Source organism: Aulostomus chinensis, chromosome 3, assembly GCF_037954235.1.
Source record: "Aulostomus chinensis isolate RoL2024-O1b breed Wild chromosome 3, RoL_Achi_v1.0, whole genome shotgun sequence".
Taxonomy (NCBI): Eukaryota; Metazoa; Chordata; class Actinopteri; order Syngnathiformes; family Aulostomidae; genus Aulostomus; species Aulostomus chinensis.
In genome coordinates, this window is record NC_141322.1 from 25,462,551 (window position 1) to 25,476,937 (window position 14,387).

General features: G+C 41.2%; 1 protein-coding gene and 1 long non-coding RNA gene across 4 annotated transcripts in view; one reads left to right on the forward strand and one right to left on the reverse strand.

Annotated features, from left to right (window-relative positions):
- LOC147268389 (uncharacterized) overlaps positions 1 to 14,069 on the forward strand; it is a 26,715-nt gene extending 12,646 nt beyond the window's left edge. The window contains exons 3-4 of the long non-coding RNA XR_015112133.1: positions 13,645 to 13,754; positions 13,850 to 14,069. This is a non-coding gene — a long non-coding RNA (uncharacterized LOC147268389). The remainder of the gene's footprint in view (positions 1 to 13,644; positions 13,755 to 13,849) is intronic.
- On the reverse strand, positions 497 to 7,767 carry cyp24a1 (cytochrome P450, family 24, subfamily A, polypeptide 1). Of its 3 annotated transcripts, none has more exons than XM_086199911.1 (12): positions 7,638 to 7,767; positions 7,213 to 7,470; positions 6,906 to 7,096; positions 6,707 to 6,800; positions 6,510 to 6,603; positions 6,119 to 6,210; positions 5,645 to 5,756; positions 4,217 to 4,362; positions 3,606 to 3,772; positions 1,808 to 1,886; positions 1,270 to 1,467; positions 497 to 1,137 (listed from the first exon to the last, which is right to left on the reverse strand). In XM_086199911.1, the coding sequence occupies exons 2-12, from the start codon at positions 7,468 to 7,470 to the stop codon at positions 1,027 to 1,029; spliced, it is 1,542 nt and encodes a 513-aa protein (XP_086056037.1). In that variant the 5' UTR covers positions 7,638 to 7,767; the 3' UTR covers positions 497 to 1,026. The 3 variants fall into 3 exon arrangements, with proteins under 3 accessions (XP_086056037.1, XP_086056038.1, XP_086056036.1); XM_086199912.1 differs by lacking the exon at positions 7,638 to 7,767 and having other exon boundaries at positions 497 to 928; positions 1,026 to 1,137; positions 7,213 to 7,619; XM_086199910.1 differs by lacking the exon at positions 7,638 to 7,767 and having other exon boundaries at positions 7,213 to 7,619.
- Positions 14,070 to 14,387: the final 318 nt, after the last annotated feature.

Sequence of the window (14,387 nt, forward strand, 5' to 3'; positions counted from 1 at the left end):
TCATTTCAGGAAAAGCCATGAAAGAAGTTGTTTTCTGTTGGAGACAAATTAAAAATACCTGCTAAAGTTGGGCTTTAGATTTAATACTGCTGGTAAGCAGGCATTTCTCAAAGGTTACCTATTTTTCTAGTCAAAGCATGTGTAGTGTTTTGTTGGGTAAAAAAAATGATAGCTCGTGTCCACAGGGTTTGAGGGATAATGATGAGGAGGTCAAAGGAGGAGTCGCATGAGAGAAACTTTAAACTACGCAGAAACCTTTTTTTTTTTTTTTTTTACCAAATATACAGGACCCCTTGACTTCCTTTGGAAGTATTCAAAAGTTTCTCTTCTCATAAACAGCTTTAGAGTTATTTAAAGCAAAATATGTATGTATAAAATAATTAACCGCTAAGCAGCCAAACAGCCAAATTCATTTATCTGTTTTCCAAGGTGTAAAAAACATCAAATGGCTTAATGAATGCAGCAGATGAAAAAGTGAACACAGGTTGATTTCTGTGTATTTATTACAGGGAATACAATATGTCTCTACATAAAACAATATACATTATTACATTTTCATAATTGTACTTATTATACACAATGAAGAGTAGACATGCATGTATAAATATATATAATTGTGTGTCTGTTTTTATATATATATATATATATATATATATATATATATATATATATACACACACAAACAAAAAGAAATCTTATATACTACATACATGTGTGAAATAATATACATTACAATTTGAATACAGCTGCCTCTGTACAACATTCACTTTGTACATACCAACCGGTGTTTTGGTGAGTCATTAACAAGACATAAGTAAAAGTTTTAAATAGGTTTGAGGTATTCATGTTATTGTTATATTTAAAATAAATCTTGTGCCTTTCCTTTCTATATACAAAGCAACAACAGAGGGAGATTTGAATCTGGAGCCTGAGAGGAGGAAAAGGGGAAAAAACATCTTTAGTCGCCATGCGGTATTTTGCAGTAGGAAACAGACAAGAAAACAGAACTCAAGTCTGGTTCTTGCCTCATCTCTTGATGAAGGCGACAGGCAATTCTCTTTTAGGAACTAAAACTCCCGAATGGATCACGTCCACCGGCTTGTAATCTGTTGCCACAATCTCATAGTCTCGCACCAGCTGTCAGACAGAGAAGAAGAATCCTCAATTTAGGTTTGGTAGTGAGACATAATGTAGTATTTTAATGATCTGTCACTGATATTTGATAATTTGCACACCATGTTGATTATGTTTTGGTAAACCCAAACTTACCCAGCACATGGCCAGATGCAGCTGCAGCTCTGCCAGCCGCCGGCCAATGCACATCCTCTTTCCAATGCCAAAGGGAACGTGAGCGAAAGGGTTGATGTTGTTGTTCTCCCGTAGCCATCGCTCAGGTTTAAACTGCTTCCCATTGTCGAAGTACTCCTCATTGGAGCCGAGCGCATGGCTATTAATCATCAAGACTGTCTGGAAATAGATCAATATGAGAATAGTAATTAGCATATCTGCAAATAAATGCATATGACTTCTCAGACATGTGCAGCAGACTTTCCATTAATAGCTTAGGAGGATTGAAATAAGTGGAATTGTGACAATCAAAGTCTATTAAAGACCTTCTTAGCCTAATAATTCTAAGCCTTTTATTCTGTTTACTGAATTGCACACAAGAATTTCTACAGTCAGACTTTGTAGAGTGTGTGAGCTGTTTTTGTAACATGTCTCATTCAGACATCAGTCTAATGTAAATGAATGCAAGACTGTAATCTGCTCATGTCAGGTGTATGGTAACGAACACTAAGCCACTTACTCCTTTGGGAATGGCATAATCTCCCAACACAGTGTCTTTGTCCAGGGTCCGGCTAGTGAATGGAACTGATGGCGATAACCTGGAAGAATTTGAAAACAGAGCATGAGAATACAGCCTCAGTGAAAGTATAATGTAGCATGACACGCATGTCTAAGCTGTTTAACAGCCGCAAAACACACTCCTATGTTTTTCACAGTGCAATATGAGGTGAGATATAATCTCCAGTCAGAGGTCATATACATTCCCTGGGTGATGTAGCGAGGGTATTAGCCTTAAAAAACATCATAGACAACTTGTGACTACATGAGAGCGGAGAAAGTGGAGCATGTAAGAGGTAATGTGAACGTGACCACACAGCAGACTTAAGCTTTACTACATGTTACTGGTTATTCCACTATTTCTCATGAAGGCTTTTTTTTTTTTTTTTTTTTTTGAAGCCAGTCATGTGTGTGAGTTTGGGTTCTTAATCTCCGTGGTAATATAGCTGGAGAACTCGTAACAATATCCTTAATTACTGACAATCCTTAATGACCTACTTGAAATTAAAGAGCACTGGGATTAGCGGGGGAAAAAAGTTCAATTTAATTTATCAAGGCTTAGTAGTAACATTTCTATATCAACAAAACATAATCAGTGCAGATTTAGGTTCAGACTGGCATGTCCTATTCAAAGAGTGATTATAGAAGTTGTTTTTTTTCCCCTGACCTGTGACCATCTACTCTTATTTTCTTACTTCTTGCTTCATTTCTGCTATTGTGTTGCATGGTGTGACCGAACATCACAACTGCTACATGACACCTTCCGTGTCACTCTTAGCACGTCCATTATCACAGGAAACATTAACAAACCAGAGAGGGCGCATATTTCGGGTTCCTTGTACAATTTTTTTTTTTTTTTTTGCCACCGGCAGGCTCAGATGGTTGCACTTCTGACAACATGATTCCGAAAGAAATAGAAGTAATTGTTTTTGTTCAGCTTCTTCAGGGTGAGTACTTTGGCTTATTGAATGAAAGAGGTCAACACAAAAACTTGTGTTAATAACATGACCTTCATTGTGTCTCCAGCAGGTTTCAGCATTTTTTTTTTTGAGAAAAAGCACTTTGGTTTGGGATTTCTGCTCTTTGACTGACGGAAGACGTGCTGGTCAAAATGATCCATTGTCACAACTTCAGTGTCCTCGGCCCCTAAAGGTCTTCAATGGAAGCATCCTGAAGTGTAGCGTGTCATTTCAGAAATGCACACGTGAAAGAAAATGTGTAATTTTACATTAAACTGTGACCAAGCTGTAATCCAGCTGTGTCTCCCCGCAACAACTCACCCCCTGTGAGATTATCTGTGGGGATCCTTCCCATCATGCTGTCAGAATATAATCTGAGACTGTCAGTGGTGGGAACAAAAATTTGGACTTGGACAAATGTGTCTTTGCAGTTTTTTTTTTTTTTTTGTTGTGGTTTCTATTTGATATTGGACCAAATTCCTGAAAGGGTTCATTTTGGCTAAAAAACATGAGAAAGTACTGCCCTGGTTTAGAAATATCCATCTATCTATTATCACTGAAGTAAATTTAGTGATATTGTATGAAACAGATGTCTTTTTGCTGTTGACGAATTGAATGAGTGTGGTTCGAAACTGCAGATAGATCAGATATTGGTAGTTTGTGTGATGTCATGTTGAGTAGCTGTACTTCATGACCGTGGCCTCTTTTATTGCCTGCTAATTATGTCTCATAGTAGCAGCGAGCAGCTTCCTGAGGCCCTAAGATTTGTGTGTGGACAGCAGCGACCCCGTCCCACTGTACCTCATAGACTCCTTGAGGCAGGCTTTGAGGTAGGGCATGCTCTTGATGTGCTCTCCACATGGGTCCTGGTCTGGAGGCACCACCTCTCTAATCTCCGTCAGCAGCCTCTTCTGGGCGTCAGGGTTACGTGACAGGTTGAAAATAGCCCACAGCATACTGTTGGCAGTCTGAGAAGTGTAAACACAGTGTGGGAGAGAGAGAGAGAGAGAGAGAGAGAGAGAGAGAGAGAAAGAGAGAGAGAGGGAGGGAGGAAGAAAGAAAGGAGTGAAAAAGAAGGAAAAGGGCAGAGGGAGATGTCACTTAGTGAGGCAGCTACTCTAAGTGCATTCCTCAGTGGGGTCCTGAAAGGAGTTGAGAAATGTTTGGGGTTCCTCAAAGGCTCCTCGGTTACATCCACACCACATTTATTTTCTGCTTTTGAAGCAGCACTGTAACTGCAGCACCTGTTTGTTTTAGAGGTTTTTCTTTCTTTTCTTCCTACTGGCAGGAACTAGGCGAAAGGTAATGCTCTTGAACTGGTGGGCTGCGGATATTCTAACATTCTCTTGAACATATTTATATAGTAATAGGCTGGAAAAAGTAGTTTGAAATGAGTTTAAAACACCGCTCACCGTTTCCACCCCTCCGATCTGTAGTTCCGTGATGGCAGCGTACAGCTCCTTCTTAGAGAGGCAACTGTGGTGTAAGATGTCACCAATTAAGTCATCTGGCGCCCTGATGGCGTTCCTCTTCAATTTCTTGTCGATGTAGACTTTGGCTGTAGAAACAGAGGCAATGGATTCAAACCTATTGACCTAAAGAAAGTGCTTCTCTGTTTGCAAGTTATTTGAAATTTGAAATTAACCAACACAAGGTTCCGAATCAGCTGTTTTCCTTCTCTCTGTCAGTCATATTCCTCTTCCCTGGTCGCTTGTACCTGCTCCTCTTTTACTGCGTAGTTAGGTTTTATGCCAAATGCTGACAGTTCACGATCATATATTAAACTTTATTAACTTCATTTAAACCGAGGCAACTGCCGGACACAGATAATTTGATCTGTTTTATATCTCAGTTGCGTATCGTGTTGCTTTGACACCTTTTTATGCATCTGTCACCAGAAAGGTAAACGGCAACTAATTTGTATGGCCGGTAAACTACTTCATGGGTCTACTTTTTCCTCTTCTTCACAACACTCGATCTTTAGCTGCGCGCAGCATCTCACTCTTTGATAAAGGCCTCATTTATTACACTAAGTGAATTGTGTGTCAACTAACTCAACTGTGTCCATCCCCTGTATTATAAATGGATTCGTGCATTTGATTGCTTGTTTACAAGTCATCAGAAAACAACATAGATGTAATCTGTGACATGCGGATCCTGTTTCAGTCTCAAATGTGTCAGGTCTATTTTTTTTTAATCCTTATATGACATTTAGTCCATATGATCTGTATCCTGAGGTGACTGGTATGCCTCTCTATTTCTGTAATGCTGTTGCAGTTGCACTTGTTTGAACTCTGCCCGTTTATCTGTTTGGTCGGGCTGAATGTAAAACACAACAACAAACTATACTAAACTAAATAACTGGCTGGCGGTCGGCTCGTGCACGCTCTCCGAGAGCAAACACGGACTTGTGAGGTTTGGGTGAGTACTTGTATGTGGTTTGGGACCATATTTTGGGAAAGGGTGTGTTTATGAGTGTGTGTCAGCCAAATAAACAGCCCAACCAGCATCATCTTGTTCCTGCCTCTGTGTTTCACCCCCACCTCCCGCTATTACAAATATTTGGCAGGTTTGTCCCTCTTAGGTCATGCGGTTTACTACAACTCTGGCTCAACTCAATCGTTTACCCAGAGTGCCAAGTACACAAAGAACTGAGCCACCCAGTTCAAATTCACCCTTCCTCTGTTCTTCTCTACCTGTCACCTGACTCACTTGGCTCAATGTCAGGGAGGAGGGGAGACAAGCTGTACCAGAACTCTGGGACATGAACATAGACAGAGGAGGGTGTATTCCTCCTCTTCTTCTTGTGGTGCAGTTTCTTTTTACTTCGGTGTTTGTACCTGTGCTGAAAATGCGGTCCCATGCGACAGTGTGGTCCTGCCATGTTCTGGTGTTTAGGTTCTTGTGGAGCTCCACAGGTGTGACAATCATCATCCCAAAAGTGCTCATCATCTGCAGAGAAAGGGAGGAGATAAGAGGAGAGGATGGGGGGTTAAATCTAATCATCAGCACTCTCAGTGACCATCTCTGATGCAATCTGCTCTGCGGTGTTTGTTCTTCTCCCCTGTCAGACCTTTGTGTGACTACGCTTATAATCTTTTCACTCAAGACAATATTGGTTTCTCCCCGTAAACCCAGTGAGAGTTTCAGACAGACACTGCATCACTGGCTGCAGCTCAGCTGACCTCAGCTGACGTGAACCTGGTGAACTAGGCTGTTTCTACAGACTCGGGAGTGCAAAGCTCTACACATCTCCCAGATCACCATTAAATCCTATCAGCTATTACCAGAGGTTCAAAAACAGGCGCACTCACTTTTTTCACAGCCGTGATGAAGTTCATGGCTTCCTCGTTGACTTTCTCCTGCAGCAGACCAAATCTCTTGTCATAGAGAATGAGGCAGATGGCTGGAAGAGGGGGGAAAAGAGCCAAGAAGAAGAGTTAAATGAACATACTGTCAGGATTTGAAGAGTGACATGTAACATTTGTATAAAAAGTAGCTTTAATACAAATTAGTCACAAATATTTTATAAGTCCTAAGCCCAACATTATCTATGTACCCGTACAGTTCCTAATCATACATTTTGAAAGGGTTATTACACAAGTCAAGCATGCTCCAGCTTCTAAAATGAGTATTTTAAAGATCAGTAGGTTGTAACATTAATTAACAGAAACATATTAAGTAAACAAAGGAAGCTGGACTTACTCTCAAAAGACCATTTATTCAGTTCGAAGTACAAGTCTTCAATCTTTCCATCCACGTTTGTTTTCCCGATTCGGCTGACAAAATCTACCAACACCTGTTTTTTTTTAAAAAATTCAAACAGAAAAAGTCACGAATCAAAACTAATCCGATATAAATCATTAAGAATGCGAAGTCTGTTTCTCCTTTTAGAGCCTTACCTCGTTTATTTTGCCATCGAGCTTCACCACCTCTGTCGGCTTCATCAGTTTCTGCTGGAAGACGCTCCTCACTCTCTGCCAGTCTTTCCCCTCACTGCAAACCAGTGCGCTTTAATATTTCACATTTCCGCTTCTAAACTACGGGGTTGTGGATATCTATTTTCCACATCGCTAAGCTCTCCGTCAGACTTCTACTTACAGGATGAGGAGTCCGTACTCCTCGTCTCTCATGTCTCTGTATGCTTTCCAGGGTTTGATCTCCAGCCTCTGAGGATAATTTGCCTCCTTCCGATAGAGCGCCTCCAGCAAGCAAGGCGCGCCAATGTGCACCGACTCAAAGGAGCCGAGTTTCATCCGGAATATCTTGCCAAACTTCTTATGATACTCAATCTAAATCAGTCACACACACGAACACAAAAAAGAAGTAAAATTTTAATCAATTAAGGGAATAGAAACGATTTCCAACGTCTCCCCCTCCTCCCATGTTGTTAGTAATATTACCGCACCAGTGCCTCGTGTTGTCTTGTCAGACCTCCTTTCATCAGCAGCTCAACCAGACTACCGACCAGGGGCCAGATGGTGGGTCCCGGTATCGCGTTCAGACTGTGAACTGTGGAGGCGGCGTGAGGGCACCGCGCAGCCTCCAAAGCATCCTTCTCCTGCAGGACGCACGCTGAGGATGTTGGCTTGAAGTGCTGCAGCCCCACAGTCTTCTTCTTCAGCAACTCTAGTATCTGAGGAACTTTTTGGATCTGAGCCTTCATCTTCGAATTTGTGGATACGTCAATGGAGAGAGAGAGAGAGAGAGGGAGAGAGAGAGAGAGAGGGAAAAAAAAGAAGTGAACTAATGTTTAACCGCAGCTCTTCGTTGTCTTTATCTCGGGCTTTACTCGTTTCTTGGAAGTGTCACACCTTGCTCCAATATATATACCTTGACTGTGTTTATTCCTGCCGTGCACCGAACCAATCAGGGGTCTGTGCTGCATGGTGTGGTCGTCGAACCCACCATTCATTTATGAACCCACGTTGAGAGGATCGTATGACCTCAGATAGACTAAGGAAGCCCCCCCCCCCCCCCCCCCCCCGCGCGCTTTATAAATAAACACAGGCCACAGAAGAGGTGGCGAGTCTTATAGAGTGACCCGCGATCGGAAGAACCGAAACTTTGGCAAAGCAAATACTACTACCACACTTCTACATCGTGGGCAAATATTTGATCGTGTGTGTGTGTGTGTGTGTGTGAGAGAGAGAGAGAGAGAGAGAGAGAGAGAGAGAAAGATTTTAAATGAAATCCCTATTAGTTACAGACACTTTAGAAAATAAAAAAATCTTCTGACAACTGCCACTTCATCCAGATACTCACATGTACCCACATACTTGACTTTCCAAACTGTGACGTGGAAAAAGCTTCTTTTTTTAAAAAAAACAAACAAACAAACACATGCTTTACAAGGATTTTACATTTAAATTATTATTTTTTTGCAAAAGATGTGAAGTCTATCATCAAATTATTAATCAGCTTTTGAAAAGGGATTTCGACAGGTTGATGGGTTTACCTGCGGTCAGACCACTTCTCCCTGATGTCATACACACACACACACACACACACACACTCACACACGCAACCTGTGAGCTGGCATGGCTTAAATAACATGTGCAGGGGCCCTGTGTGTGTGTGTGTGTGTGTGTGTGTGCGTGCGTGCGTGTGCGCGCGTGCTCGCGCCCTGTAAAAGTACAGACTCAGGTGGCATCAGAACAACCTTGACCCTTGAACCCTGCACCCCCCCCCCCACACCCCTTGTGTGAAGCTAAGCTAACTGGTTGTTCAGGCACGCTAACACTCTTCTCATATTCCTCTTGGCAACACAGCAAATCAGTGTATTCCCGTAAGGTTGACCTACTTCTTGGGGGTAATGTAATGACTTCCAAGAGGCAGCATCTTCTAAAGGACTGCTTAGTAAATATCATGTATTTAACGCCCAAATTTTTATCTCCTGGAAGTGAGATGACCCTTGATGACATCATCAGTTACCTCCAGAGCCCACAAAACAAATTATACAACTGGTTTTGTAAACTGAGTAGAATTTCAACGACACGAGTAAAATGAGATTCACATGTAAAATTGGCAAAGAGGCCCTTTAAAAATTCCTTCAGTTTCAAAGTACTGTAAAATTTAGGTCATGGATGGAAATATGACACTTTAGCATGTGTACTACTATGTCTACTGCAAGAGAAAAAACGTGGCACCAAAATATAATATTTAACAAACTTCCAAAAGGAAAAGACACTTTGTCAGTACCCCTGAAGTTATTACCCCTGTTGTGCAGTTATGCATTGCAGTAATGGTATTTCTTTCCCCAGTTGTGTAAAGAATTAAGAGGCTGGGAACAGACTCTACCAGGTAGTCTGTTCCCAGCGTCTTAATAATAGTTTTCCAGAAGTAAGTCTTCCAGATTCCAGATCCCTGATCCAGAACATGATCCATCCCAACTCAGCGAGCTCAGTAGTTTTCTCTCTCATTAAAGGTGCAATGGACAACATTTACTCACTTTAGCTGCACTGATCTACTCTTCTGGTTGCCAGGGTTGACACAACTATCTAGAGTTGGATTAACGGTAATAAGACAGACAGCTCATTCAAGGAGTCTTTACATGAACCTGTTAGAGGCTAAAGGTGCTAACTTGAGCTATTGTTATTGTTAATTAGTGGTCTTTCCATTTTGGTCTTTCAGGCGAGACCAACCTAGAGCTTCTGAACCAGTAGTGACCCACGCCTTGCTCCTTTTGTTTTGACAGTGTTTGAGAAGAGTGACGTAATGACTCCTTTTCGTTTCTCAGCCAATCCTCCAGTTAACCCAACACCTTACAACTCCTGAGCTCCTGCGGTTGGTGACAACAGAAAGATATCGCGTGACAGCAACGTGTTTATGCTAATTGCTCATCCTTTCCAATTTGTCAGCCAGTTTGCTGGAATGTAAATACTCTGAACATTTTGCCTCTGATAGGATTACAAAAAAAAAGACAGAAATTATTTCATCACTATAATATTTTTCTTTTAGGTAAATTAAGACTTTCATTCTGCACCTTTGCTAAAAGTTCTGTGGATGTATTTCTTTTTTTTACTTGCTAATTTCTTAATCACGTTTTTTGTAATTAGGACCTCAACAGTGGTTGTTAGTCATAAGTAGACAGAATACTCTCTCAGTTGTTTCCCTTCATGACCCAAACAGCTCAAATGAGAGCAGCGGCCTGATAAGGCTTCACACCAGAACTTCAACCTGCTCTGTACTGAACACAAAGTAACGATGGCAGTGTCACGGACAGCTGGCACTGAGCAGGGTGCAAGTCATTGAGAAAACATGTTTTCTCGTGATGTTCTCTGGAGGCAAATAGAACTACGCAATATCTTCCTCTGTGACCTTGTGTGGAATAGGTGACAGAGGCTGTTTGTTTTTGCTCTTTTTATTTTTTCATCAAAGATACTGTTAATGCAGTTAACGATTCATGTTTACAAACCTGATATCGAATATCGAGTGTAATATAGTTGGATTTCATTTTATAGTCCATGAATATTGTTTTTCACCATTGATAAAATAGTTATTTTTCAGGAAATTTCTTTGACCAAAATATATTGCATGAAGTAAATGCACATTTTTGGGGGGGGGGGGGGGGATTCATCTGTTGTGTTTAGTGGAATAGCATTCACACTCCAGATGATTTCAGGATTGACTGAATGCTTCTGATTGAAATCAGAACCGATACAGGGGGTAGATGACCTTCTCAGGCAGTAGTTTAGTCATCAGTACATAGGGCAGGCAAACCTGATGACTCAAACTCGCTGATGTCCAGATTGAGTGGCAGGTCAGTGAGTTCGTTGATTGGGTTTGAAGCGTGGAAGCAGCTCTGAGGTCCAGGCACATGCAAAGAAACGCGGTCATGCATGCACACAAAGATTTACATTCATTTATGAAAGCAAAAACACACATTCATGTGCACCGTGAGAGACCACCATGCTCCTGGAAAATAATGTGGAGGCCACAGCCGAGGAGATTAGTTAGCGTTATAGTAGAGATGTAAAAGCTTTGTACAGTCATAGCAGCCTAAATGGTCATATAACAACGTTGACCTAGAATGTGAGGTGCCCCCTTATCCAGAGCACACCCTTAAACTAAGAATGAAAATATTTACAACAGAGCAGGAGTGAAGTAATGCACAGAGCACCAACTACCACCATCCTCCCTCTGGCAGTGTGTTTTGCACTTCAAACCCACTGCAGGTGTGAGATGTTCCTAAATACTATCGAAAACACTTTTCATCCTCGCAGTTTAATAACTTTACATGCCACTCAGCCTGTAAATGGGCAGTTTTTAGTGCGTCCCGACTCATTGCACATTCTTGGGTTTGATAGAGCCTTAAAAGGAGCCAATTTTAATGTCATAAAACATAAAGGTTTTTTTGGATACAAACAAACAATAGCCTAGAGATTATTGACTTTGGCCAGAAAGTAGGCCATTCTTATTGATCGAGATGATGGGGAAGGGCTGGAGTTGGAGTGAGTAAAGCAGGAGATCTCCATGAACTTGGTGAACTCCTTCTAGACACTGAGAATGCTGTTGCCTCGTGGTTGCATTCAGGCCAGTGGAGGGAAGACCAGTTCAGAATTTGGGTCAGGATTCCCTTGATGGAGTTGGAGCTAAATCCCTGATTCCTGACAGCAACAGGCTGACAGGTCAGTCTAGACGTGAGGCCACAGGTCTGGCCGGATGGTCATTACGCAGCAGCAAAGTCAAATACTAGGTCAAATATTTGTCACAATTACATTTTTCCTCTTAGCAAGCAAAGAAAAGCAACCTACCACTGTTGTTCATGCAGTGTGATAGGAGTACTGGATCCTACAGGGGCAGGGGTGACTGAGGTGAACTAATGTTAGCGAGGACAGATTCATAGATGCAGGGGTCATTGAGAGTACAGCTAGCAGAGGTCTGTGACCTAAGTGAACTAAATGTCCCGGAAAACTCATGGTAGAAGTTCTTAGCAAATTAGGACAGCTTCAACGGAGCTAAAGCAGTTAGAGCCATAAAATATCATTATTGACCCGGAGAAACAATTCCTTGGTATTTCTGCTGCCCTGTTCTGCCTTGTTTCTTCTTGTAAGTTTTATTATTCTACAGAACGTTAAAAAAATTTTGACTTGATGTTAAAATGAGCAGCAGGAGAGGAACATTGACACATTTGCTAACAAGCTAATAAACATTCATATTAAGTTTGAGTTTGAGTATGAAGAATGATTCCACTTCTATGTCTCTACATGAATCTGCATCCACATTAGCACTTAGCTTAGCATCCCATAATGACAGAAAATGTCAAAGCAGATTTTCTGGCTCTCTCTTTTGGTGAACAATGATTTCTGGGTATCTTCTCTTTGCTGTGTTGTTGCCAGGCAACCAGCGGTTATGCTGAGCTGTTGTTGCCCTAAATTTATATTTAATGGATGGTTAATCCTTTCATTTACACTTCAGCTAAAATAGAAAATGAGAAAAAGACTAAGTGAAACCAAATATGTGGCGTGACGCCTGGTCAGTACGCCGAAGTATGTAGAAATTTTTCGCACAAATAAGTTTGTAGTGTGTGATTGTGTGTTGTGTTCGTGTATTTTCTGTAGTGGTTTCCGTAATGTTAGTCTCTGAAGAGCACTGAAGCTGCAGAACACACAACAGGGTTAAGCTAGCGATGCTTTGAATGCAGTCGTACTAGCAAAACTTGTCGGCCATATTTTTCCGATGGTTGAACCTGTAATAATGGATATTATAATAATATTTATATTAATGGATGGAATGTAAAGGCCAGTTGGTTGAGGAGCGCAACAAGTGCCGTTGTATTTGACAAGGTCAGTGGTTGCTAAGCACTTTGTGTGGTGTTGATTATAGGACATGTTCTCTGTTGATGCCTCGCCTATTATATGACCAAGTCAACAGTCTTGTATTTTGAATGAAAGGACAATGTTATCTACGTGTGTTTATTTAAAGGTCAAGTGTGTAGAGTGTCGAGGGTATTGTTGTTAGAGAGGCAAGATAACAGCGAGAACTGTTTTCATAGTGTGTCATTACGTGAGACTTAAAAGTGTGTTTTGTTTAGCTTGGAATGAGTGAATATTGAATATTTATAGAGAGAGTGAATTAATGTCAAGAGATTACAGAAAAAACATCTTTCTTCTTCTTTAATACAGAAAAAACAACAACGCCACTAGTTCTTCCTTATATTTAGTTTGGATGCTTTATTCTGCATCGTTTTTACATTTTACGCTCTCCTCTATGTCTCCCCGAATCATGTTACCTTGCAAGCTGGATTTGAGGGATCATGCAAGATTCCAACGCAAGCACAAGATCACATCAAAAAACAATTCACTGGGAGCTTCTTCCCCTCAGCGTTGATGTGACGGGGCGGTCCATTCATGAGTCAGGTGCAGTTTTTAACAAGCCAAAGACTAAAATTTACAAATGGATTATTGTATTAAAAAATTGTGAATTGCACGTTTGGCATGAAAAAGTCATATGTGCATGGATTTCTGAGAGTTTGCCTTATTCTGCTTAATCTCCTTTGCCTCCTACTCAGCCTCCTGGAACCTCGCTGCCTTCTCCACCTCAGCTTGAGCTACGACATTATTTTCAGGGAATGCCTACAAAGACTTTGCATGATAACTTCACTTTTACCATCAAATTCTTAAACTGGACACCGGAATCATGTGAAATGACCAAAAAAATGCATAACACTGCATTGCATGGCTGTGGCACGACATTGCTTAAAATTACATGTCAGTGGATGTTGCTAGTTCCTGGTTGAATTGAATTGCGTTGTATTTTCCTGTGATTTCTGTGGATGTGTTTGAACCACCACACATGCACAAATCAAAAGTAATGCAACACTTTGATCTCTTTGAAGATCTGCCATGGTTACATCACCTTTGCCACCGCGGCCGCATTCAACTCCTTGATTACATTGTTGGCACACTCGGCTACACTTTGATCTCTCCACCGACCTGAACCTCAGAGGTAAATTTGTCAAAGTTTTGACCCTCAGGTACAGTGTACCCCCATGGCCCCATCAACTCATCGCCCTGCCTGTGTTATCTTATCACTCTAAACAGAACCTCTGGGTGGATGTCATCATGCACCAAATGTCCTGTCAGCCTGCTGGTGGGCATTCAGAGGAGGCTGTGCATGGCAGAACATAGATGAGTTTGCACAATGAAATTCGCATTAACTTTGGCAACGGTCTTGAGCTTCATGGTGGTTCATGACTAAAGAAACCATCCTTCATGTGTCCCTCATCGCTGCAGAGGAAAAGACAGAACATGCACAAAAAAACAAACTCTCCGCTCTGTAATTGACAAGGAATTTTCAGGACAGAAAAAAAAAACCAAGTTCACTGTACATTCACCAGTGTTATTGCTATCAGAGATGTCTATGTTATTCTATTTAATTAATGGATGAATACAGTAGACCACTTCCTTGATCAATTGTGGCACAACTTGTATTTTTTTTTTATTGGATTTTCAACCGCATAACTCACAAAGATGTTTTTAACCATCTAATTAAATTTCAGTAGTCACTTTTACACAGAGATTCCACAATATTGCAGTAAAATTGAACCCACCACACTCTGCTTGTTCACACAGCCAGACA